This window comes from Aedes aegypti, chromosome 2 (assembly GCF_002204515.2).
Source record: "Aedes aegypti strain LVP_AGWG chromosome 2, AaegL5.0 Primary Assembly, whole genome shotgun sequence".
NCBI classification, from domain to species: domain Eukaryota; kingdom Metazoa; phylum Arthropoda; class Insecta; order Diptera; family Culicidae; genus Aedes; species Aedes aegypti.
Window position 1 is genome coordinate 211,323,105 of NC_035108.1, and position 25,504 is coordinate 211,348,608.

General features: G+C 36.3%; 1 protein-coding gene across 5 annotated transcripts in view; it reads right to left on the reverse strand.

The window, feature by feature from the left end:
- LOC23687899 overlaps positions 1-25,504 on the reverse strand; it is a 756,337-nt gene that overhangs the window by 348,212 nt on the left and 382,621 nt on the right. For all 5 annotated transcript variants that reach the window (XM_021843875.1, XM_021843874.1, XM_021843873.1 and 2 more), the window contains one exon: positions 6,378-6,685. In XM_021843875.1, the coding sequence (XP_021699567.1) occupies positions 6,378-6,685 (308 nt within the window). The remainder of the gene's footprint in view (positions 1-6,377; positions 6,686-25,504) is intronic.

Consider the following 25,504-nt stretch of genomic DNA (forward strand, 5'->3'; position numbering starts at 1 on the left):
TCAAACCTTTTCACAATGTTTTGGACATAGATCCTCGACTTCCTGTTCCGAACACAGCACCCACGTGTTGCACGAGAAGTTAAATGCACCGTCTGACATCACCCCCCAAATTACCACAGAATAGTGGAAGCAGGAACTTGAAAACACCCATCACAAAACACTTTCGATCACGTTTAAATTCACATTTCTCCTACACTTCCTGACAAAGATATGCTTTTAAAATATCCGCGATTACAAAAATAAATACTATTTCTTTCGAATCACTTGCCGGGTGGCATAGCACCATCATCATTTCCAACACTTCATTTGCCAAATCGAATAAAAAAAAACACGGAACCGAGATCACAGATTTACTACTTCAAGCTTAGTTCAAAATATGGTTTCTTCTCGAAAAACTCATTAAGAAATATTCAACTATTTCAACAAAATGAATCGAATCAATGAATCGAATGAAGAGAATCGATTCACCCGATTTTAGGTGCTCCAAACATCGATTCAAAAAATCGATTAATCGGAAAGGAAACATCGATTTTCGGAACATCGATTCAAAATTGCCCAACGCTAGTGAAGAACCATTCAAAGGTTTTGTAAATACAAAAACTAACACGTGTGTTGTGTTTTCATGTTATGGTCGTTAGTTGAAGACAGGAATGATTGTGATTTCCATTATTATTACAGACCGAGTATACCTCTGCATCTCCATGATAATCTTAGGAAGAGACTTATTTCAGTAGGGAGAATTCATAAGAAACATCATATAGTTTTAAAAGATAGGCCTTCATCAGTACTTGAATAAAACATCGACACTTTTAGTATCGAAAATTTCAAAGTTTCTTTTTGTAATTACAAAAACATAGGTATGGGTAAGTTTATTTTAATTTGTTATGTAAAACATGAATAAGAATATGTGGAAACTTTTAGTGACGAACTAATCAATGTTTTTTATAAATGCAAAACCGTAAGATTAAAACCATTGTCACAAAAATATCTGTGTTTACATATATAACTTATTTGAAATAGAAGCATGAAAAGAGCTCACCAATTGATAATCCACCGTTGATAGGGCAATTGCCAATCTCTTTTAATTCCGTCACCAGCGCTGCGTAGCAAATCGCTAAATCCGAAAAAAAACGTTCCGGTGGTGAAAACATAGCAACTCGATTGCTTGGATTTCCGAAGCGTTTTCTCCTGGAATTTGTATCTGATTTGTATAGAAACTAAGATTGAGCAATTCTCGCTGAAACCAGGCCGCCATCGGCACCCATCGTTAGAATTCCAATTTCATGTCGCTGATCGCTAGTTTTCGATAAAAATTAAGGGTGGTCCTTTCTGTTTTCTCAAATTGGTGGACCTCTCGTACGCCAGCTAGCTGAACAGTTTGCGAAATAGCCCATTTTTTGATAAATCTTGGGTATTTCGTCACGTGATATGTCTCATATTTCGCTTGGAACACATAGCAAACTTAGTGGCATCGTATAGAGAAAGGATATAGCTTTCATTTGAAATCGAAAAAATTTTGGCGGCCATTTTTAATTTGGCCACCATCTTGAATTTTGATATAAAAATCGTTTTTTCACCATTAGCGCGCCGCTAGTTTTCAATTCTGAGATCACCATCAGAAAGCTGCGGAAAAGTTGCGTAAGATAGGCTACAGAAACTAGGTGAGCAATGGTATTTACCCTATCAAATGAACGATTTTCTAAATCATGTTATACGATTTTGACGTATATGGCGAGTGCAATCAACACAAACATCATTTTTTGTACAACAAAGAAACAAGTTTTCAACCTTTGGTGTTTTATTCGAGTCGAGTAAAGAATAAGAATATTATTTTCAGTGAAAAAATATGGCGGCCATCTTGGATTTTGACGCCATCTTGATTTTAGGTAGTAGAATTAATTTTTCACCTTGATAGCACTCAGCATGTCGAATTTAGAGGCTACCAATAAAAAAGGTTACGTATACTCTTGTTCTTATTATTCTTAATTTTCCTGACGTTACGTCCCTACTGGAACCGAGCCTGATACTCAGCTTTATTAGTTATAAATCCAGGTTATTAGACAGGAATTTTCTTTTATAATGCGATTTCTGACAACAGAATAATTCTACGACATATCTTTGAATTCAGTAATAATGAATAAATAAATTCAATAAATGAAAACCGGCCAAAAACATTGATTGTATTAAACAAACATTTTTGTACCATTCATTGAATGAAGTTTATAGATTGGGCAACGGGACATTAGTAAGTCTTGTTATTATATCTGTAGTTTTAACGTAAAACATTGACAAAAGTGCATTTATTTAGAATGGAAATCTTACATTTTGAAGCAAAAAAACATCCTTGATTTTCTGAACCATAAACGACCTTATTCTGCGCGGCGTGTGAGTCGAGACGAGTCGCTCTCACCGCGAGTGACGTGAGACGACTACTGATAATCAAATGGGAGCGAGTCGACAATTGTCACCTCATTCGACTCGTGTCACCTCACACGCCGCGCAGAATAGGCACGAAAGTATCGTTTTTACTGCTGCCCAACATGCATGTGAAAAATAGCAAAATTGATTGATGAGAAGCATGTTTTGTTCTGATGTTGACGTAATGCAGAAACGCAGGTGTATTATTTCGAGGTTGAAAAATCTGGCGGCCATCTTGGATTTCGACGCCATCTTGGTTTTTAGCAGTTAAATGATGTTTTACCATCTCAGTGCTCATCATGTTGAATTATGAGGTCTCCGTTAAAAAATAACAATCAGATTCTATTTTTCTTATTTTATCTCAGCTGTTCAACTGATTGTTCATTTCTATCAATGGTTTGAACCAAATAAATGAAAGAAATAATTCTATTTTTCAACTCGAAGATATGCAGAAGAATCATTCTGGTAGCAAACAAGCGTTAAAAAATCATATTTGATAATTTGTTTTTAAAGCTAGTTAAGCTGGAGGGCTGGCTCTGTTCCAGTAGGGACGTAACGTCAGCAAAAATAAGAACAAGAAGAATAATAAGTGTAACGGTAGCATTAAAGTTCAACATGTTGAGTACTAACAAGGTGAAAAATCATTCTACTACTTAAAACCAAGATGGCCGCCTGATTTTTTCACTTAAAATAATATTCATATTCTTTACTCGACTCGATAAAACATCAAAGATTGAAAACTTGTTTCTTTGTAGTACAAAAAAAGATTTTTGTATTGATTGCATTCGCCATATCCGTCAAAATCGTAGAACATGATTTAGAAAATCGTTCATTTGATAGGGTAAATACCATTGCTCACTTAGTTTCTGTAGCCTATCTTATGCAATTTTTTCTCAGCTTTCTGATGGTGATCTCAGAATTCAAAACTAGCGTTGCGCTAATGGTGAAAAAACGATTTTTATATCAAAATTCAAGATGGTGGCCAAATTTAAAATGGCCGCCAAAATTTTTTCGATTTCAAATGAAAGCTATATCTTTTCTCTATACGATGCCACTAAGTTTGCTATGTGTTTCAAGCGAAATATGAGACATATCACGTGACGAAATACCCAAGATTTATCAAAAAATGGGCTTTTTCGCAAACTGATCAGCTAGCTGGCGTACGAGGGGTCCACCAATTTGAAAAAAACAGAAAGGACCACACTTAAGTTTTATCGAAAACTAGCGATCAGTGACATGAAATTGGAATTTTAACGATGGGTGCCGATGGCGGCCTGGTTTCACCGAGAATTGCTCATTGTAAAAATATCTGCGCCCATTCTTTATTAAAGAGAGATCCACTAAAGTAGTAGTTTATGCAAAAAGTTGCAGAGGGACAAAATAATTGAGTTATATATTCAGGCAACATAGCATATATAGGTAGCAGGTTAAGAATAATATCAGAATGCAAACCAAGAAAGAAAATTATGCCAGTTATTGGTCTAATCTTGTTTCGCAAAGACTTTGAGGAAAACGATTTAGAATTACTACAATGGTGCATCCGGTAGAAAAAAAATAATTAGAAATAATAGAGCACTTGGTAAGACTCTTTTAAGATAGAAATTTGATGAAATTATAATAAAATAAAGTAGTAGTTTCCGACGGACATGGGCAAAGATGAAAGACAAATGATTTCTGATGAAAATAGGCAGAAATCTGAGAGAGAAAAAAAGGTCTCCGATGGACAAAGACGGAGACCTGGAAAATAAACTCTGATGGAATAGGGCAGAATTCTAAAGCAATACTGGTGTCTGATAAACAAAGAGCTCATCTATAAAATTGTTTTGCACGATGAAGCATACGGCTTAAATAAAATAGGAAAATACTGGTGAAAAAACAGCATGAAAAAAAGTTCAATCAACAGCAATACTCATAATCCGAAGTATCGCTGCATCGTTGGTGTCGATATTCGATGAGCATTATCCATTTGTTTTGTATTTGGTACCTTTAAAATTTGCAGGAATGCAGGGTACAAACTAAATAGAACTGTTCGAAGTTATTTGAATGCCAATGTTTGAAATGTGAAGCTCTGAGAACCATGATTTATGGAACTATCAGCGATACGTACAACTGGGCATGCTGAAATTTCCATAGTGAAATCCGTGCGAAGGAGAGCGCAGAGTGTTTATGCTAGCATTCCTGCACACAAAGAAAAATTTTAAGCCTCCAGAAAATATGTGGTTGCAGATAAGTATTTCGAAAACTAAGGCTGAAAAAGATTTGTTAGAATTCAACAGCACGATTTTAGAACAGAGTAATAATGGATCAAACGTCAAAAATTCATGCAAAATTTATGATTTTGATAATGTCGTCGTGTCAGATGACATTCATTGTTCAGTTTTTGCGTTTCTCGATGTTCAATCTACCGCTCATGCAGTGTGTGGGAGAAGACGATAGCGGAAAATGTAGCAAAATCAATTGACTGCTGACAATGGAAGCGAAACGAAAGTCGCGAGAAGTGTCAAATTTTTACAGTACTAATCAAAACTCTTAACATCTCAACGATGTCATTACCAAGTCATGTGAGTACATCAGTATCAAGGGGATGGAATTGATTGCGATTACTGTCACGACTGTCAGAATATTGGAATTGATCCGATCATAGATCGATCAAATAATATAGATATATTAAGAGATACCGAGACTGAAAAGTTTGATGTTTTTTGATGGGTTTCAATACAAAAAATATCGACCAAACCATTTATTTTTAAATCAAAAAACAAAACCTTCTTAAACTTTTTTTCAAAATTATCATGCTCAACAAATACAAATATGAGCAATATTTATGGATTTCGTATTTGTATTTGAACAGCATTTGTGGGCTTCGTGGCCGTGCGGTTAGTGTTACCAAGCATTTAGCCGCATCGAGTCAAGAAGTGTGGATTCGCTTCCCGCTTCAGTCCGGAAAACTTTTCGTCATCAATGTATTTTGACTGCTGGGCGTTACATGCTAGTCCGTTGTGTAGTGTGGTGCTTCCTTCAAAGGGCAAAGCGTCCACTGGAAGCATTTACGTGTCGATGTCTTTAAAAAAAATAGGAAGAAATAATCGATAACTTCGGAATAACACAGAATCATGATTTGAGCAACTCAGTCGCAGTTTCATTGTAAACGAATTATTGTAGAAGATGTCGAATCGATTACCACTACTCGCTATTATATTATTAACAAATTTAATGGGAAGAAAATACTATTGATGCAGAACCACACCAATAATTTTCCAAAATTCGAGATGCTCTGATTTTCGGAAAGTGGGAGCAAGGAATATGACGCTCTTAGCTTAGTGCCTTAAACTATGAGGTCAACTGCTATTCGAACATTGTACGATTGTGCTTCATAAAAAGCTTCGATGCCATCTAATGTAAAGGGAGCGTTTTGTTCGCGACAACTTTGTGTGAAGATCTACCAATTCTGCTTCCGAATCGAACTCTTCTACATAAGCCATAAAGGTCTTTAGAATCGATTTTGGTTTACTAAATTAAAATTATTTATATCTGTAATTATTTGGCTAATTATTGTGATATATTATTCGTCTAAATTTGGGTCACAAAGACGCTTCGAGGAAAACGATTTAGAATAACTACAGTGTCATGAAAACTGCCGTCTAAAAAAGATGTCCTTATCTTATGCATTCTCCAACGATGTACATAAACTTGAACAAACATCAAAGTTTAGGAAGTTGAACACATATGATGGAAAGATACACCCCGAACCATAAGACCAAAGAGCAAGTTCCCGAGAAAATTATTTGAATAAAATTGTTCAAATTCCTATACGTTACGCTCATAATGGGACATAACCTTTTAACTTTTTTGCAACCCATAACTCAACAAAACGGCTCCACCCCATCCCTCGTATATGTGTGACATGCGTCATATTCCGCATTGGAACCGTGCAAACACTGAAAATAACTTCTACTCACACTTAATATACTGCTCGTTCCGTGCGATGACTTTTTCTGCGTTCTTTCGCGCGAGAAAAAACCATTCTGACGTATTCCCCAAGTAGTGATATTCGGCGGCGAGATCCTTCGCGAGGGAAGCTCCCTGGTCAGGGGGTGGCAACCGGTAGGCGAAGGGACAGAATAAACCCTTCTTCGCCGAGTGCTGGTTCCAGTCGAAGCAATTTCCGGCGGCGAAGATGTCATCGTCAAACTCAACCATTGACAGGACGGAAGCGTGGAGAAGATGTTCCGACGCCTGGACCTCGGGTGACGCAAACTTGAAGATCCTGCAATTGAACGAGATGGGGGAGAAGGAGAAAAAATGGATTGAAAAACGAACCCATCAGAACACGATGACAGCTTACGAAATCAATGAACAGTGTTTGTGCAGTTGATGGGTTTTCATGACAGAAATAGTGCCTTTGAGAGTGTCAGTGGGACAAAATGGCCTTCGTTGGTGAGAACTGTAGAAATTCTAGTTTTAATTTTACAAGGTGGGAATCAGTTAATTACCTTATATCAGGCACATGGCAAGATACGATTTCTAGCGTGTTCAACATCTTGATGTGTTACCCATTTTCGGATGAATTGTATTGAGAGTGTAGTCATAAAGCGATATGCTTTGTTTAATGTTTATAATCCGCAGTCCAACAAATGTTAAAATTAATTAACTGATTGTATGCTTGGAGCTGGATAAGGCTAGCTCCATCGTTGGAAACTAAGCCGAGTAGTGATCTTGACTGGTATTTTGTGAACTTATTTTTGGATTTCGGCTTGCAGTCACAATCAAATGGCGTGAATACCAGGTCACAACGGAACAACTTTTCATCGATTTCTAGGCGGCATACGATAGTATCGACTGCGTAGAGCTATGGAAAATTATGAACGAGAACAGCTCTCCCGAGAAGCTCCCAAGACTGATAAGAGCGACGATGGAAGCTGTGCAAAATTGTGTGAAGGTTTCAGGCGAACACTCCAGTTCGTTCGGATCCCGCAGGGACTACGACAAAGTGATGGACTTCCGTGCCTGTTGTTCAATATTGCAATAGAAGGTGTAATGCGGAGAGCCGGGGTACGAGATTTACGAGATCCTGCTAATTGGTTTGCTTCGCGGATGATATGCACAGTTGAAAACAATCTTTTTTCTAAGTAAAACTAAGGGATAATTCAAAACACATTTATTAGAGAAAATTAAAAATCACTATAACCAAATTTTCTTAAAATGCACTTTAAGATATGCTTATTCAAGTAACGGGAAAAGTTTTTGATTTAACTTGCGCCATTTTAAAATGTTACGCTTGGAAAAGTGAGTGAAAAACTACAGAAACGCTTATATCTTTTCATACAAAAATTTTAGAGGCATGACGTCTTCAGAGAAAATGTGTATTTTTTTTTTGTGCACCCCCGCTAATTTGAACGATACCTCATGCAAACCATCGGGGTTCATTTTCAATTTGAACATCTAGTCACCCTAGAAACATGTTTCTGGTTACCACTTTCGCTGTTTTGTTTTGATTCTGCGTTCCGTTCCACAGCGTTCCATCTCACTTCACTTCGTTCCATGAGCTAAAGACGTTTAACCATTTTTAATCTGAACGATGTGCAAATTAGCGGGGTACAGATTAAAAAGTGTTCAGATTAAATGTGGTCAAACCAACGGGGGTACCCGGTATCTAAAACTCTTCAGAACATAGTAGGCCTGAAAAATTGACATTTTCGTTAGTATTGAGGAAAAACCGATTTTTTAACATAAAGTTCTAAAGTGACCTCTATCTCTAAAACTATCAGATGTAAAAAAAATGATGTTCTACAAAGTTTGCATATTGCGCGCCTCTTCAATATTGTTGAACATTTTGTTGCGCTATCTTTTGAAATAAAAAAGTTTGAGAGCGAATTTCGAAAGCTATGAAATTTGGCGCTTAGGACACTTTTGCATATAACGCGCCTTGGCCATACAAACAAATGTTCAGAAGACACCAAAACCCTATCTCTTATATTTTTCAAGTTATTAATTTATTCCACTTAAATTCGTTCCGTGGACCAATGTGCATTGGCGGCCGAACATTTGAAAAGATGGCAGACCTGTACACCCACCTGAAACGCGAGGCAGCAAAGGTTGGACCGGTGGTGAATGCGGCCAAGACATAGTACATGTTAGCAGGTGGGGCCGAGCGCGACAGGGCTCACCTAGGTAGCAGAGTTACGATAGACGGGGATACGTTCGAGGTGGTCGACGAGTTCGTCTACCTTGGATCCTTTCTGACGGCTGACAATAACTTTAGCCGTGAAATAGGGAGGCGCATCATTAGGGTAAGTGTTCCCTTAGTTGTGGGTGTTCCTATAGTTGCGGTAGTGCCATTTTCACTGATTTTATTTCACTAGCCACACAACCGACACTGCCAATCGACGTATTGGCTTGTTGATACACGAAATTGCTGAAAATACCGTTCAAATTGCTTCAAAATTGATGAAATACCACCAAAACTGATTAAACTTTTCTCACTTGTACCAATAGTTGCGTTAAAGTGTTCCTATAGTGGAGGATCCCATAAGAAAACAACGGATACCGCAACTATAGGAACACAAATTAAAAATATATCGAAACTAAAGGAACAGTGTACCAATAGTGGAGGTATTATTTTTTACTGACATGCCGTGGATTACTGCGATGAAGTCATTTTTCCCATTAAGTCAATGGTCGTTACATCCCGTTACAACATTAACATGTACATTAATTGCGCTTCTTGAATTTAGGCGTTTAAATGAAGTTCATTCGTGCTTAGTACCTCCACTATTGGTACATCTACCCTAGTGGAAGTTGGGCCTACTATGGCCTCCACAAGAAACTGCGGTCAAAAAAGATTCACACCCGCGGCAAATGAACCATGTACAAAACGCTCATTAGGCCGGTAATCCTCTTCGGGCATGAAACGTGGACGATGCTTGAGGAGGACTTGCAAGCACTTGGAGTCTTCGACCGCCGGGTGCTTAGGACGATCTTTGGCGGTGTACATGAAAACGGTGTGTGGTGGTGAAGAATGAACTACGAGCTCGCCCAACTCTGCGGCGAAACCAGTATCAAGAAGGTGGCCAAAGCTGGAAGGATACGATGGGCAGGGCATGTTAAAAGAATGCCGGACAGCAAACCTGCAAAGATGGTGTTCGCTTCGGATTCGGTTAGTACAAGACGGCGTGGACCGCAGCGAGCTAGGTGGGCGGATCAAGTGCGAATCAATTTGGCGAGCGTGAGACAGAACCGAAGATGGAGAGATGCGGCCACGAACCGAGTGTTGTGGCGTGAAATTGTTGATTCAGTGTTATCTGTTCAGATGTTAACTGAATAAATAATAAATATCTCTCATAACTATCTCATTTTCCCGTATCTTTCGATCCAAACGGGGTAATAGCATTCGGGGTAATGGCGTTCAAGTTAAAGAGATGGAGCCGATTTTTTTTGCACAAACTGGAATCGAAATCTCGTCTACCTGCGGTGCATCGTTAGACAAATTTACAAATTTATTTTTTTTCCTCTTCTTCCTTTTCTAGCGTTACATCCCAACTTGGAAAGAGTCTGCTTTTCAGCAAAGTGTTCTTATAAGAACTTTCACAGTAATTAACTGAGAGCTTTCTTCTCCAATTAACCATTTTTGCATATGTATAGCGTGTGGCAAGTACATAGATACTTTATGCCCTGGGATGTCGAGAAAATTTCCAACCGAGAAGATCTTCTAGCGGTGGGAATCGAACCCACAACCTTCAGCATGGTCTTGCTGAATAGCAGAGTATTTATCGCTACGGCGATATGAACCAATGTATGAGCATTTTCACAGATATTTACTGAGAGCTTGTGTTGCAAATTAAGCGTTTTTGCTTTCGTATATCTCATGGCAAGCACGTAATAAGCACCACCAAACCCTCCTTCCCTCACCATCTACGCTGTAAAAGAAATGTTATAGAAATTCTCAAGGAAAAAGTTGCTATGTTTTTGTGGCTTGCACAGAATCGAATGAAACATTGTTTGTATTATTTAATTATTGAACATCCTCATGAAGATACAAAGTCTGTACAGCAGTTCAGTTCAAAATCGATGAACCTGTAATGCCCTCGTGTGTTACAATCTTCGATAAGTGCTATTCTCGCTACAACGGGGCAATAACCGACGAGCCCCATCTGGTTGATGTCCATGATTGATTGTCTGCGTTGTTGGGACCATGTTCCCGATGAAACCGGTCCATCATGTTACAATGAGCCGTCATGTCGGCAATGAATCTGAAACATAACTTGTCCGAAGGCCGTCAGGGTTTCACCATGAGCACTGGCCATTTTCGAGTAGAAAAACAAATTGCGAAAAATCCAATTAAATAAGGATATTGTTTTTTTTTGTCATGAAAAGGGTTAGTACATTTTGGGAGATGAGTTTAATTCACTACCATGAAGTTGGAGTTTTTCACTTATTACATCATGTCATATACTAAAATATTAAATGTATCAAATTGGCATTCATTGCCCATAAAAGCATAACTCTCCTATATGGATAAAGTAGGCATTGATAAAATAGCACGTAAAGTTTAAAGTTTGTCTTCTCATGCAAATGTTCATAATTTTCTAGTATATTTTTGGATGCCATGTTCATTCTCCTCTGCACAGATAACTTGTTTTGCCTTCATTCAACAAAAAATAAAAACTTGAGAATATTTTAAGTTTTGAAATTGATATTAGATCGAAAGTTCATAAAGAGCTGTTATGCCTTTAATTTTCAATATGAGACTGAACCAAATTCATATTTTTTCACATTTTCTAACAGAGTGCGTTAATTTTATTATGCGTAGTAATGCTCATGAATGTTGCGATGGAAAATGGATTAGAAAATTCATATAGGACAGTTATGGTTTTATGGGCAGCATAGCTGTCGTGCATAAAAACTCTTATGCAAATTTAGCGCATTAACTACCTTATCTTCACATTCCACAAAGGTGTGTGGAACAATTGTGTCGCTGTTATAACTACCTACTTCCCTTCATCAAAATGTCACATAAATGGTGTGAATTATAGCGAGCTTACTCTATTTCTAATGTTGCAGGCGAGATTAGCAACATTGAATATTTTTAGCTATAAGGGAAGGCATGTAATGTTGGCTCATGTGTTTTTGGCGCGGTTCCTTTTTTTCATTTAAACACACAATCAGCGAAACTGTATTTCCGTGTTCAGACTTACTGCGCTGACGGTTGGAAACAATGTCGCGCGGATTGAATTTCTATGTTTTCACGTGTCTGAATTAAAGCCGGATTTAGTTTGATATGGAAAAAGAAAATGTTCCTACTAACGGAAATGAATTTCCGCTCTCATGGGATAGAAACTTTATACGGCCATATGCGGGTTGACAACATACCTCAGAGTGGAATGTTTAAGAAATAAGAGAAACCACACATATTTAAACGTATTATGAATTTGCTTTTTATTATTCTTTTACTACTATACATTCCCAATTGAGGCTGGGACTATCGTTTCAACGTAAGGCCCAAGTAAAAATGACACAAAAGTCAATCTGAACTTCTCCTTTTACATCAACAAATCGAAAAAAAAATACAAAGCTGTTTAATTTGGGTAATAAAACATATAATTTATAATTTTGAAACAAGTACTGGCACCCTAGCTTTCGATTACAGTTAATAGATTGCCAAAATATTTATTTAGATTGGATATATAATTTTTTATATAATCGAACAGAGAACCGTTTTGGGGTAATTTTGATAATGGAGTATGAATTGAACAAAATTGAATGAATCACGTAACCAGGCGTTGCAGAATTCGCTCTCATTTGAGAATGAAGCACGATCAAAGCAAGCAAAGAAAAACATCCCATCTGTTGCGGTCCACGATCGTCATTGTATCGCAAGGTGTAACAAGTCTGATAAATGGAAGCAGCGAGCGAGAGCCCCAACGAGAGAGCGATGATAAAATCCATTTTTCTCGCTTGTTTACCGTTGGGGATAGGTGTTTTTCTTTACTGGCACGATAAACAATCCACGAACTTCCAATAACAACAGTGTCCCCCAGGCTTGGAGCATGTTTAGAGGGGTTTTATCATGCACTACTATCCCCCCAATCTGATCAAACTTGTAGCAGTTTACGATAAACAGTCTCTCATAATGTGCAGCATGTTATGATAGTTACAGAGAGCGATACGTGAGAGATTCTCTCAATTTTCTCAGGATTCAATCCCTGCACGTAACATTTATAGGGCATTGCATACCTTTAGGCGTTTAACGTTATATGGAAATTTCTGACTTAGATTACAAAAACGGTCCCAGTTTGTAAAAATGCTTTTCGCTAAGAGATTTGAGTCCATATTCCAAAACGTGGAAACATTGATAATGCGGGTAACTTTGATAGTGCGTTACCCACCACATACTAAACGAAATATCATAATTTCTGATGAACGGTTAAGCAAAGCGAATGCAGAACCAAAGAATATTAGTATGGCACTTCATGTAAGAGCTGTTTACATTTGAATCGAGACCATTTGAGGCTTTATATACGGTTGTTAAAAATTGATACGAGTTTAGCATTTTCGAAACGCTTACAAACAATCTGTTCTACGATCAATATTTGATATAGTTTTGAATAGTTGGTCACTTATCTTTGACAGCCTAGTTATCATAGAATTTGAATATGGTCTCAAATCTCTTAGCGAAAAGCATTTTTACAAAATGGGACCGTTTTTGTAATCTAAGTCAGAAATTTCCATATAACGTTAAACGCCTAAAGATATGCAATGCCCTATAAATGTTACGTGATTCATTCAATTTTGTTCAATTCATACTCCATTATCAAAGTTACCCCAAAACAGAGAACCGACTTTCGATTATGAAAAATTATATATCCAATCTAAATAAATATTTTGGCAATCTATCAGCTGCAATCGATAACTAGGATGCCAGTAATTGTTTCAAATATATAAATTATAATTCTTTGAAACAGCATGCATAAATATGCAAGTTTTCTTCAAAAAACTATCAAATATACCCCGTTTTACGGTTTTTTTATAACCTACATAGTGTGTAATACAAAAAATGTACCTTTTTCATTTTTCTACAGTCAATCGATCACAAAAGAGCCTACCCAAGTAACCATAAGCACTAATAATAAGCCCTTAATCAGCATCATAGATGCGTACATGCATTATAATAGCACCACAAATGCTTACACACCTTATAACAGCACTTCCGCTGCATAGAAACCTATTACGGCATCATTAATGCTTCTAAGCCTAATTCATACAGGCATTAAATAAGCACTATATTGGCTTTATATTCGAATACAGGGCATGTTTAAATGCCATCCAGTGTTTTGACAGATATACCACGTGCTTTGTGTTTGCATAGGGCAAACGCTCCCTTAGTGGAGGTAGCTCCAATAGTGGAGGTAGTGTGTTTTGACATGTTTCGCACTTTTTTATGGCTATGTGATATTTTTCTATGATGTACGATGTAAAAATGATACAAGTTATCGAAAAATATTCATGAAATTTAACCATAAACCTATTTTAAACAATTATTTTGCTTAAATTTTTTGCTCCTTTGCACCTTTAGTGGTGCATCAGTACCCATAGTGGAGGGTCCCATAAGAAATCAATGGTTTGCGCCACTAAAGGAACCATCCTTAAAATATACCTCCACTAAAGGAACAGTGTTCCTATTGTTGGTGCAAGGCTTTTTGCAGGGAAATTTCAAATGAATCGTGATTTTTATACATTTGAATGATAGAAGGATTTGAGATCTAGCGATTGATACGCTAAAATCATATAATTCATGATTTTATCACCATGTTTTAGCAGTTTTCCCTTAGGTGCACCACTAATGGTACATTTGCCCTATAGTGGTAAGAGGGAGTCAAACATAAATCTTCTCACTACTACAATCTCAGGTTTTATGACGGGGAAAAGTGATGGTTTAAATTGGTCACTTTTATTTCCAATACTATTCATCTTATGTGGTCGTAGGAGCAAACACGCTAAACTTCATCCGCTCAGAAATGAGTGCCGAGTACACAAAATCGGCCTCTCTTCATGCAGCACAGATTCTGTGCAAAGGGGGCTGTACACAGTTTTGTGCAAACGGTGGTAAACAAACCGAATGAGTGAAATGCGCACAGAGGAGGAACGCTTAGAATGCGAAATTTGCTTCCGTGTTTGTTTTGCTTCTGAAAACATTGAAAAAACAATCCAATTTTAAAGTTTTCCAGGGATTTTTCCATTCGAATAGCCGAAGCGGAAGCAAATGGGGGAAAAACTTTCTCATTTGCGACCATCTTCCGGCTTTTCGCTGGAAAAAATCCCTGAAAACTCCCCATCTTACCAACGGCTAACTGTTTGCTGCCGTGCGGGAGATGACTGACAGTTCCATTTCCATCGATCCGCGCACAGCAATGGCCAACACATCGGTTACACATAGCATGAGTGCGACTTACACAGAATTTTCACTCAGCCAGAGAGTTCTGCATTGTTTGCCTCATTCTGTGTAGTTTTAACACATGCGCTGCGTTGAGTAGGCTAAGCGTGAAGGAGCAGGACAACAACTCAACAATACGGGTGTCGCAGGTTCGAGACGTAAAATGAGGAATTTCATCATCATAAAACGAGGAACAAAATGTGGCAATTGCAAGTCCTCAAAAGGATGAAAACTACCAAAACGAATATGTCTGACACAAAGAAGTACTATCTGTATCATTTTATTACATTTTTTGCATACTATTAGAGGTTTCCGTTTTCATTCATTCATTTATTTAACTCGTGTACCAGTTGCTTGGCACATACGCGAAAGCTCTCTGGCTGCGTACGCGAAAGCACAAAATATTCGCCCTAAAAACCTGGCGAATACAACTGACGTTTCTCACGTGGTCTTATATCAGCATTAGTGATGCAGAGAAGCACAATTATATCTTGGCACTATAATGGCACGCTATTTCGCCTTTTCTGGCATTATAATAGCATTATATGCGTATATAAAACTGGCATGCATCAAATGATTACCCTATATGCGCATATAATGCTGTTACCGTGCCGCATTATCGTGCTTACTGGTTACTTGGGTAGTGGTGTCAAAATTATTTCAAACTTGTTGTTCTGTGAGTTTCACGGAAAATATAAAATGTTCCATAAAAAATAAATGAAAATTTAATATTTTTACACAGTACTATAAAAACTAAAAATTTTATTGTTGCCGAAAATCAGTAACCGGAAGAGGCTTGAAGAACACATAAAAAAATATGGATCATTGGGTAACATTGATCGAAATGACTCATCTCTTAAAAGGATCAAATCAAAATTTATTGATGGAACATTTTCAAATTATGAATGATGCCTCTTTTTTATACTTAAAAGCTATGGTTTTTGCACAAAATGCGTTTAGTTCATGCGTAAATTTGTTTCGAAACCAATCATTTCTATCATTATGACTGATGCTACCGAAAATTCATGTCTCACATGAGATCTGCCGGGGCCCAGATAGCCGTAGCGGTAAACGCGCAGCTACTCAGCATGACCATGCTGAGGGTCGTGGGTTCGAAACCCGCTGGTCGAGGATCTTTTCGGGTTGGAAATTTTCTCGATTCCCAGGGCATAGAGTATCTTCGTACCTGCCACACGATATATACATGCAAAAATGGTCAATCGGCAAAGAAAGCTCTCAGTTAATAACTGTGGAAGTGCTCATAAGACCACTAATCTGAGAAGCAGGTTCTGTCCCAGTTGGGACGTAACGCCAAAAAGAAGAAGAAGATGAGATCTGCCAACGGCATGATCCATAAAAATGCGGTTGTTACTAGAAAATGTCATGTTTGAGAATGATTCCGTTGTCAAACGTTTCATAAGTTCATTCAATTACACAACTTAAACTACCTCAGTCCCTAACAAAAAAATACAAATTGTGACTTAGGGTCATTTTCGACCCGAAAACTCACAAAGCTCAGTCAAAAAATCAGTTTGTTGACCGATTTCCATCCTGTTGAACAGTTGTTATATGAAATGCACACTTGTTTAGTTTCAGAAACTCTCCCTGAGATCCAAATTTGATCGCTGCACAATGCACACTGCACATTGGACCGAATCGACAATTTAGCCGGAAAAAAGTGTTATCTCGTTTCTCGCCGATTTTAGACGTTCGATGTCTTCAGAGAAGTTATTCGTAATTGAGTTTTGCTTCTTTTAAGGAAAAAGTTAAATAGGGTGGCCCATATTTAAGCTAAAATTTTGACTCAAACTTTTTTGTTTGATTAAATTTGTGGCTGCGCTCTTCTGCAAACTTTAAGAAAATGTTATTTTGAACAACTTTGTCGAAGACACTTTTGATCTAACTCTTCATTTAAGCTAAGTAAATTGATTTTGAAAGTTTTAACATAGGGTGGACCCAAAAAATCAGTAATTTTGATCTAACATTTTTGTTTTCAGTTTTACGTGAATGTGGTCTTCAGAAGAGTTGCAAAGGAAGTAAAGATACACATTTTTGCTGAACATTGCAAGTTTGTAATTCTTGTGATTTTGAAGTTATAAGCAAATTTAAGTGGAAAAATATGAAATCTTAAGATGCCCATTACTCATGGAGTTGGTTCGATAATTTTTTTCTTTAAGTGGCATTCGAAAGGCCATACAATAGGCAACTTTTGCTGCAAAAACTGTGAGAACGTATTTGTTGTAAATTGAGAAAATTCACCTCAAACATATACTTAAAAAACTCGAAATTCGCTTGTAACTCACAACATTTTAAAGTTAACGGCGTGCTGCATTCAGCAAAGTTGTAGAATTTAACTAGATCTATAACTTTCCCATACACCAATTTTAAGAGAAATGTGAAACAAAATATGTAGAAACATCTAAAATCGATAATATGTAGGACATCTAAAATCGACGAGAACAGAGATAACACTTTTTTCCGGCTAAATTGTCGATTCGGTCCAATGTGCACTGTAGCCGTCGCTGAAAAAACGTGATCGAAATTGTTTTGACCTTGAAAACATGATTTTAGTACTATAGTGTCTTCGGGAAAGTTTTTCCATAAAATAATCGCTATTTTATGAAAGTGTCAGTTTGGTGATTAATCCACCTATAAGTGAGAACGAAAATTTATTTTTCGTATTTATGAATTTAAAAATAAACTTTATTCGGGAAAGTTGTAGGTAATATTAGAAGAAACAACTTTGCTGAAGACACCGTATGCATATTTTTTGATTTTCATGTACATTTGTGGAGTTTTTTGTGGAACACCCCTAAAAATCACTTTTTTCATCATAACTTGGTTGGATGATTTTGTACAATTTTCAATTGTTCTAGTGTTATTTGTTACTTGCAAAAACGCATAACTTTCTCCAAAAGAGCATATTTTTATCTCTCATACTTTTCGACTTATTGAAGGTTTTATATAAAATTTTGCACCTTTTTGACACTAAAAATCATTCGGACGCGCACATTTCCGCAGTCTGAAACATGTTCATCCAATGGTTTAAAACTAATACTATGAAATGCAGAGAGAGCCGTTTTTAGCCTGCTTTAGCCTGACGGTCAAAAGAAAGTCTGAAAAAATGTTTATTTTCATGCAGATATAATTTACACTTATTCACTACACCCTATATTGGCTTAACTTGAATATCTGGCATCACTGTATCGAATTTTATGCTATAAAGTCAACAATATAATCAATCAACAAAAGGTCGAAATAATCTATTCAGACAAGTTTATCACAGACAAACAGACAACATATCCAACACACTTTTCGTCGTTCACCTTTCCAACGTTAGCTGTTTATTTTTTGCAGAAAAACACTTATTGCTATTTTTTCTGCAGGAAGTCTCAGTCCTTTCTTGAGAATTTTTCGGAGCTCGCAGCAAAAACTAAAATGTTTAATATAACTATGAAACATTTATTTTTTCCTTTAAAATTCATATGCAATCCATAAATCAGTAAATATTAATGTTTAAGATTATCATCATTATTTTTAGCTCCGCTATCACTGGTTTGTTCGTTATCTTTTTTAACCAAAAGATTTTCCCATCCTGATAAGGAAACACTTTTTTCTCGGGAATGCTCAAATAGATGTTATCACAGGATTTGATGTCGCCAACAAACAGTGTAATAATTCTTAGTCAGTATCAATTCTGGAGATCCTCCCTGCAATTCTTAATATCCTTGTTACAACCTCTTGAGCCTCTTCGGTCAACTGTCCAATAGAGACCAAGAAAGAAATTACCTCACTAGTATTAAAGGGACGAATGACCTTCGGGTTAAAGTCCCTCTCAAACAACAACAACAACAATTACCTCACATCCTCGTATAAGGATTAAGTGTACAAAGCGTTGAGCAAATTTCTTCATAGCATCGATGTTACTGAATCGATTCACATTTGAACTGTCGAATCTATTTATCGATTTAATCGAATCCTTTGCATCTATATATTTGAATTGAAATTTATGAAGTTTGGGATGGGAGTCGACACCAACATCTTTCAATAAAATCAGTTTTCATATTCGATACAACAAATTCACTAATTAAAAATTTGGTTTCTCTCCCATCAATTCATTAAGAAACATTTATCGATTTCTACAAAATAAATCGAATCAAAAACTCGAATTAATAAAATCAATTCATTCGATTCTAGATGCTCCAAACATCGATTCAAAATATCGATTAATCGTAATGACAACTTAAATATTCGAAATATCAATTTAAACTCAGCCAAAGCTAGTACGGATGCTGATATTGGGTGCCACTCATATAAACCAAAAAGCAATTAAACAGTTTGAAATGCATACTTACCGATTTTCTCGCATTAAAACATATTTACACAATTATGAAGAAACAATCCACAATCGCCTTCGTGTACTGCCGTTCTACGCATATTTGGCTCGCAGCTCATAAGGTTTACATAGAAAATGGGACAAGTAGGTGTAGATGAACAGTGTAAGCAGGTTGTAATTTATTAATGGTCCCTTTTATACATGGGTTCGATCACCACAAATGAACCAATTCAACAAAATGTTAACATAGAAAAATGTATGAACAAATTTTGTTACATGATCTTTAATAGGATCATCTTAAGATTTCAGTAATTCCGCTGTTTTATTTTGTATGATGCTGATAAATAACCTTCGCCAATCGTATCATCAATCAAGCGGTTCTGGTGATGGCAAATCACATGACACGATAACTATTACTAATATTCTTAAATATTTCAACAAATGTATATTTTTTAACTAAAATATAGGGATTTCTTATGAACAAACGAAAACTATAACATTTTTTATTGGTTTAGTGGGAAAAATTTCATTATCGGTATTTTACTAGTACTACCGATGAATCTATGACAAAAGGTCGAAAGACAAAAGGTCGAAAGGACAAAAGGTCGAAAGGACAAAAGGTCGAAAATCTTTTTTCAAAGAAGGAAAAATTTCTCACCAAGCAAATCATATTCGACCTTTTGTCCCTTCGACTTTTTGTCTTTCAACCTTTTGTCCTTTCGACGTTTTGTCTTTCGACCTTTTGTCCATGAACCCTACCGATTCTGATCGATGTAGTACCGTTGAATCGGTATTCAGCAAAAGTAGTCGGAGCCGGAATCCCTAATTGACCACCTACTTCATAAATGAAACTAACGTTAGAAAAGTGAACGATGAAAAGAGTGTATGATATTTAGTCTGTTTGTCTGTGGTAAACCTGTCTGAACAGATTATTCCGATCTGTTGTTGATTGATGTCATTGTTGATTTGATTGCATAAAATTCGATACAGTGATGCCAGATATTCAAGTTAAGCCAATATAGGGGGTAGTGAATAAGTGTAAATTATATCTGCATGTAAGTAAACAATTTTTTCAGACTTTCTTTTGACCGTCAGGCTAAAGCAGGCTAAAAACGGCTTTCTCTGCATTTCATAGTATTAGATTCAAACCATTGGATGAACATGTTTCAGACTGCGGAAATGTGCGCGTCCAAATGATTTTTAGTGTCAAAAAGGTGCAAAATTTTATATAAAACCTTCAATAACTCGAAAAGTATGAGAGATAAAAATATGCTCTTTTGGAGAAAGTTATGTGTTTTTGCAAGTAAAACAAACAAAAAAGTTGATTAGGGTGGCCCTTATTTAAGTTAAAATGTTGACTCAAACATTTTTGTTTGATGAAATTTCTGGCTGCGCTCTTCTGCAAATTTTTAGAAAATGTTATTTTGAACAATTTTGTCGAAGACACTTCCGATCTAACTCTTCATTTGAGCTTAGTAAATTGATTTTGAAAGTTTTATCTTAGGGTGGATGCAAAATATCAGTTATTTTGGTCTATCTTTTTTATTTTCAGTTTTAAGTGAATGTGATCTTCAGAAGAGGTTCAGAGGAAGTAAAGATACACATTTTTGCTGAACATCGCAAGTTTGTATTTCTTGTGATTTTGAAGTTATAAGCAAAAACTAAGAAATCTTCAGATGCCCATAACTCATGGAGTTGGTTTGATAAAATTTTTCTTTGAGTGGCATTTGAAAGGCCATACAATAGGCAACTTTTGCAGCAAAAACTGTGAGAACGTAATTTTTGTAAATTGAGAAAATTCAGTTCAAAACTACACATAAAAAACTCAAAATTCGCCTGTAACTCACAAGATTTTAGAGTTAACGGTGTGCTGTCTTCAGCACCCAAAATATCAGTTATTTTGGTTTTTGGACAGTTTCTATAAAATTACTCGGATTTATGCCTCTTACCCAAAAAAATGGTATCCAATCCTGTACGTTTTTTTTTATCTATTTCGCCAAAAGGATGAGTGGATGGTTATTTTGATGCTTTTCGAGCACATCAACAAAATCAATCGGATTACGGTACATATAAATATATAAGTGGATATAATAAATAAAGATACGTAAAAGAAGTCAGAGTTGTCTGCAGCGTTGCCAACCTTCCAGATTTCTCCATATATGACATAAGCGATCCAGACTTTTCCAGAAATATTTTCAAAATCTTTCAGATTTTGGAAAAATTGACTTGGCATCCCTGGTTGTCTGTCTATCAGTAACGCTTTGAAATGTTTCAATGAGCACTACGACATAAATTTTCGATCACTATAACAGTTTATTTGAATGTCAGAACTTTACAACTGTCATTTAAAAGGACGTTCATATATTATAGAACCTGACAACAGCTATTGAGCAGAAAATTACATACTAATTAATATGATATGATTTCTGTTGATCAGTTAAGCAATACGAAAACAAAAGTAGGGAATTTTACCATAACATATACTGCCAATAAATGCATAACAGTCCCACGTGAATTTTCATAAATTTTTGATTAATTATGAGATACGTTATTAAACTGCATGAATTTTCATGATTTTATAAGAAAACAATACCTTTGTTGTAGAAATGTTGAAAACAACATCCAACCTGGTCTGTCCAACGTTACTAATAAACGTATGTCAGTATCGCGACTCAAGATAAATATTAAATACAAGTAAAAATTGATTTACATCGATTTTATTCTACAACAAATTGAAGAATTTCTAGATTGTATCAGATTACATCATCATTATTATTAACTAGTGGCCTTGGCAAACTTCGTCTTGCCATCAAGTAGGCTGTTGAAATACGTTATGGATCGTCCCATACAAAATTACAGTTCCGTTCACGCTCGTTTTTTTCGACATTCCCGGTGAATATCCTATGATTTTTATACACACAAACACGTCGGAACCCTTAACGAACAAAACTGAGAATTTAAATCCGTTTACCCGTTCGGAAACCATTTCGTGACATACAAACACCACTCCATTTTTATTTATACAGATATCATCCAAAATCGCCTTCGAAATTCCTTCTTGTCGTCGTCAATTGCATACTGGTACAATTACTTTCAGAAGAGCTATTTTCCGTTCTAGCTCAATTTCACGGGGCTGTTGCTTAAATTTTAGAAGCTTTTTTTAAGCTGTTTTTCGAGAACAGCATGGCATTATGCAATACTGCATACAAGTCCAACAATTCAGAGTAGTTCAGCACGAAGCTTCCTTGTCGAATCACAACCAGTTGAAAGTTTTCCATGTATGGCCGGGGATGCAGGTTGTTGAGCGTATATTGTGAGATTTGCAGTTGCGACTCAAAAAAAAAAAAAAATCCTCGAATGTATTGTATGTATTTTTTTCTATGATTTATGTACTCTAATGCATGCTAAAGAGTAGGTTAGTTGAGGATTTTCAAACAGTTCCATACCAATTATCAAAGTTACCCAAGAGCCGAATTCAATCGATTTTCTTTAAATTATTTTCAAAATATTAAATAAAAATCATACAGCCAGAATGCAGAAATAATCAGACGTTCTCCCAAAAAAACTATCAAAGTGACCTCTTTCTATGATACCGTTATTCGGGGTGTAATAAATCAGTCGGGAGAAGGTACGGGATCAGGTACCCAAATGTATTGTATAATTTGTCAGGAGAGCTATAGTTCAATTTTAATTTCTGGTTTTCTCATTATCTGACAGCTACTTTTGGTTTTCGTAAATTTTACATTGAGGATAATTATAGAATCGAAAAACAAATGGCAACAAATGCTTGATAAATTATTTAAATGTTCTTCTCCAAACAATCCACTATTGTAAAGGCCATATAAAGATACCATTTTAATAAACTATTTCATGTATTCCAGATTTGTTTCGTTAACCAAGTCTTGAATTTGCATTGCTTAAAAAAGCTTCATATTCAGGAAGAAAAATGTTCTTTTTATGAACATGTTGGCACTCAGTGTTGTAAACAATCACGGTAGTCGACACGTTTTCGCAGATATTCGGCAGCGTTTCGCTTAAACATTCACAACGAGAGCGATCCAACGAATGTCGAAAAGAAAAATGTCAAATGAATGCCACTGACCACGATAGCTATGTTAGAAAGCGTTATGGTGTTGTTTGTTTCTGTTCTGCTTTCACTTTATGTGTGTCACATTCGACATAACAGACAAGATCTAATTATCCATGTTTTTTGATGTTCCGATGTCTGAATTCTATGCAAAACTTATGATTTATGCAAATTTCCGCGTATCAGACGACATTCAATTGACACTTTTTTGTGTTTTTCGACGTTCATTCCACCGCTCTTGCTGTGACTGCTGGCCATGGCAACGAAACGAACGTCGCTCAAAATGTCGAATGTTTACAGCACTGAGTTGGCACTATCCATGAAAATTGTCTTGTTTTAGGTGTTTAATGTCGTTGATCCTGTTCATATTCAGTGGTCTCAAATTTAGTGAGCAGCACCATTAATGCTATTTTGCTTTATTTCTTTGACATAAATATACACTTCATAGCATCTTTTAGAGTGCGCCAACTAGTCGCGTTCTAGTCTACAAGAGGTTTTGGGGGATGCGATGAAGGCAAAAGTACCTTGACCATGGTTTTATGTACGTTTATTTAAAGCCCCCTTGAAGTAATTCGTAAAACTAAAAATGTTACTTGGGGGGTTTTGATTGATCGAAGTTGTCCACCCGTTTGACGGTATAACCTAGTTATATCACCGATCTCTTTTAGTTTTATCAAAAGTTTATAGCTGACTTGAAACCAAAAATCAGTCTACACAATCGTAACATAACTAAAATTGATAGAGGCTTAACAACAGTAATAAAAAAAAAACGATTGTTTCTTCCGAGCATACTTTTTGTCACTCTCCCAAACTCAAGGCTGATACACTAATTGATTTCCAAACTCGATTATGACAATCAATCAATTGAGGTCAACACAACCAAATTATTAACGATTGTCTTGACAAGGAAACATCGTTTTTCATTCTGACATTTCGCTAATCAGCTCACATTCCCCGGAGCTGCTGTGCCGAAATGAACGCAAAACCGATGGCAGTGTTATGATGAAATTTCAGCTATGCCAGACCGTCTCCTTCGTACTTGGTTTCACAGGGCCTACGATAGGGACAGGGCTTTTTTTTTATGCTCTGCTCTGCATCGAGCCCCCTGGTAGTGGACTCATCTAAATTTACAATAATTACACTTACTTTTACATTATTGCATTGGTGTGTGAACGAAAGTGATGAATACTACAAAAAATACTAAATATATCTAGAGATGCCCAGTGGAACTTTGTTCCTTTTGAGGGATCCCAAAGTAGAAACTAAATTAGTTTAATCTAAATATATAATTATACACTATTTAATAAAACAAACTTAGAACATTAAAAAGAGTGCTATAAATTAAATGAAAATATCAGAAAACTGGCAGTTGATACGAAATTAATTCAGGAATGTGTTGATTTTGGATTTGTAGTTCTGTTTTAAACTCGTTTTGAATAAAATTCTATTGTTGATCGCTTTCAATCGCGTTGGTATTTTGTTGTGTATAGAAGGTCCGTTGAATGATATCCGCGTTTGACCGAGACAGGTTAAGGCTCTAGATCTGATCAAGTTACTTGCATGTCTTGTATTGTAGCTGTGGAAACTAGCAGGTAATACCAAGTTAGTATGCATGTTAGGATTTTTTATAATATCATAAACAAACAAACAAGATTGTAAGTCGCAAAGGCCACGTAGAGGTAAAGCGCTATGTGGTAAATTTGTATAGATTTGAATGGTAGGATATAGTCGTGGTAAGAAATAAATGATTTTGAAGCATCGATTTTGCAAAACTTGCAGTTTTTTTCAATTTAGACTGGCAGGCATGACCCCAAACGATGATAAGGTATTGGAGATGAGAATGTACGCATCCAAAATAAAATTAAAGAAGTGCATAACGAGGAACAAATGGTTTCACTCGATATATTAGTCCACAAAGAGATGAGACCTTTCTTTGAATTCGATCAATATGGATACCCCATGAAAGTGACGGATCTAATACTAAGCCAAGATATTTAAAATTGTACACCCTTTCAATTTCGGTCTGTCCTATACGAAGATTTATATCAAAATTAACTTTTTTCCTTGGGGAATGAAACAGCATATATTTTGTTTTCATTCAATTTAGTGACAATAAATTGGAGTCAAAAAACCGCATAAGAATGAGTAGATCACTGTTCATGCTCGGAATGATAGCAGAAGGATCCAGACTAGGATAGAAAATTGCTGTATCATCCGCGAAAAGTCTCGGAAT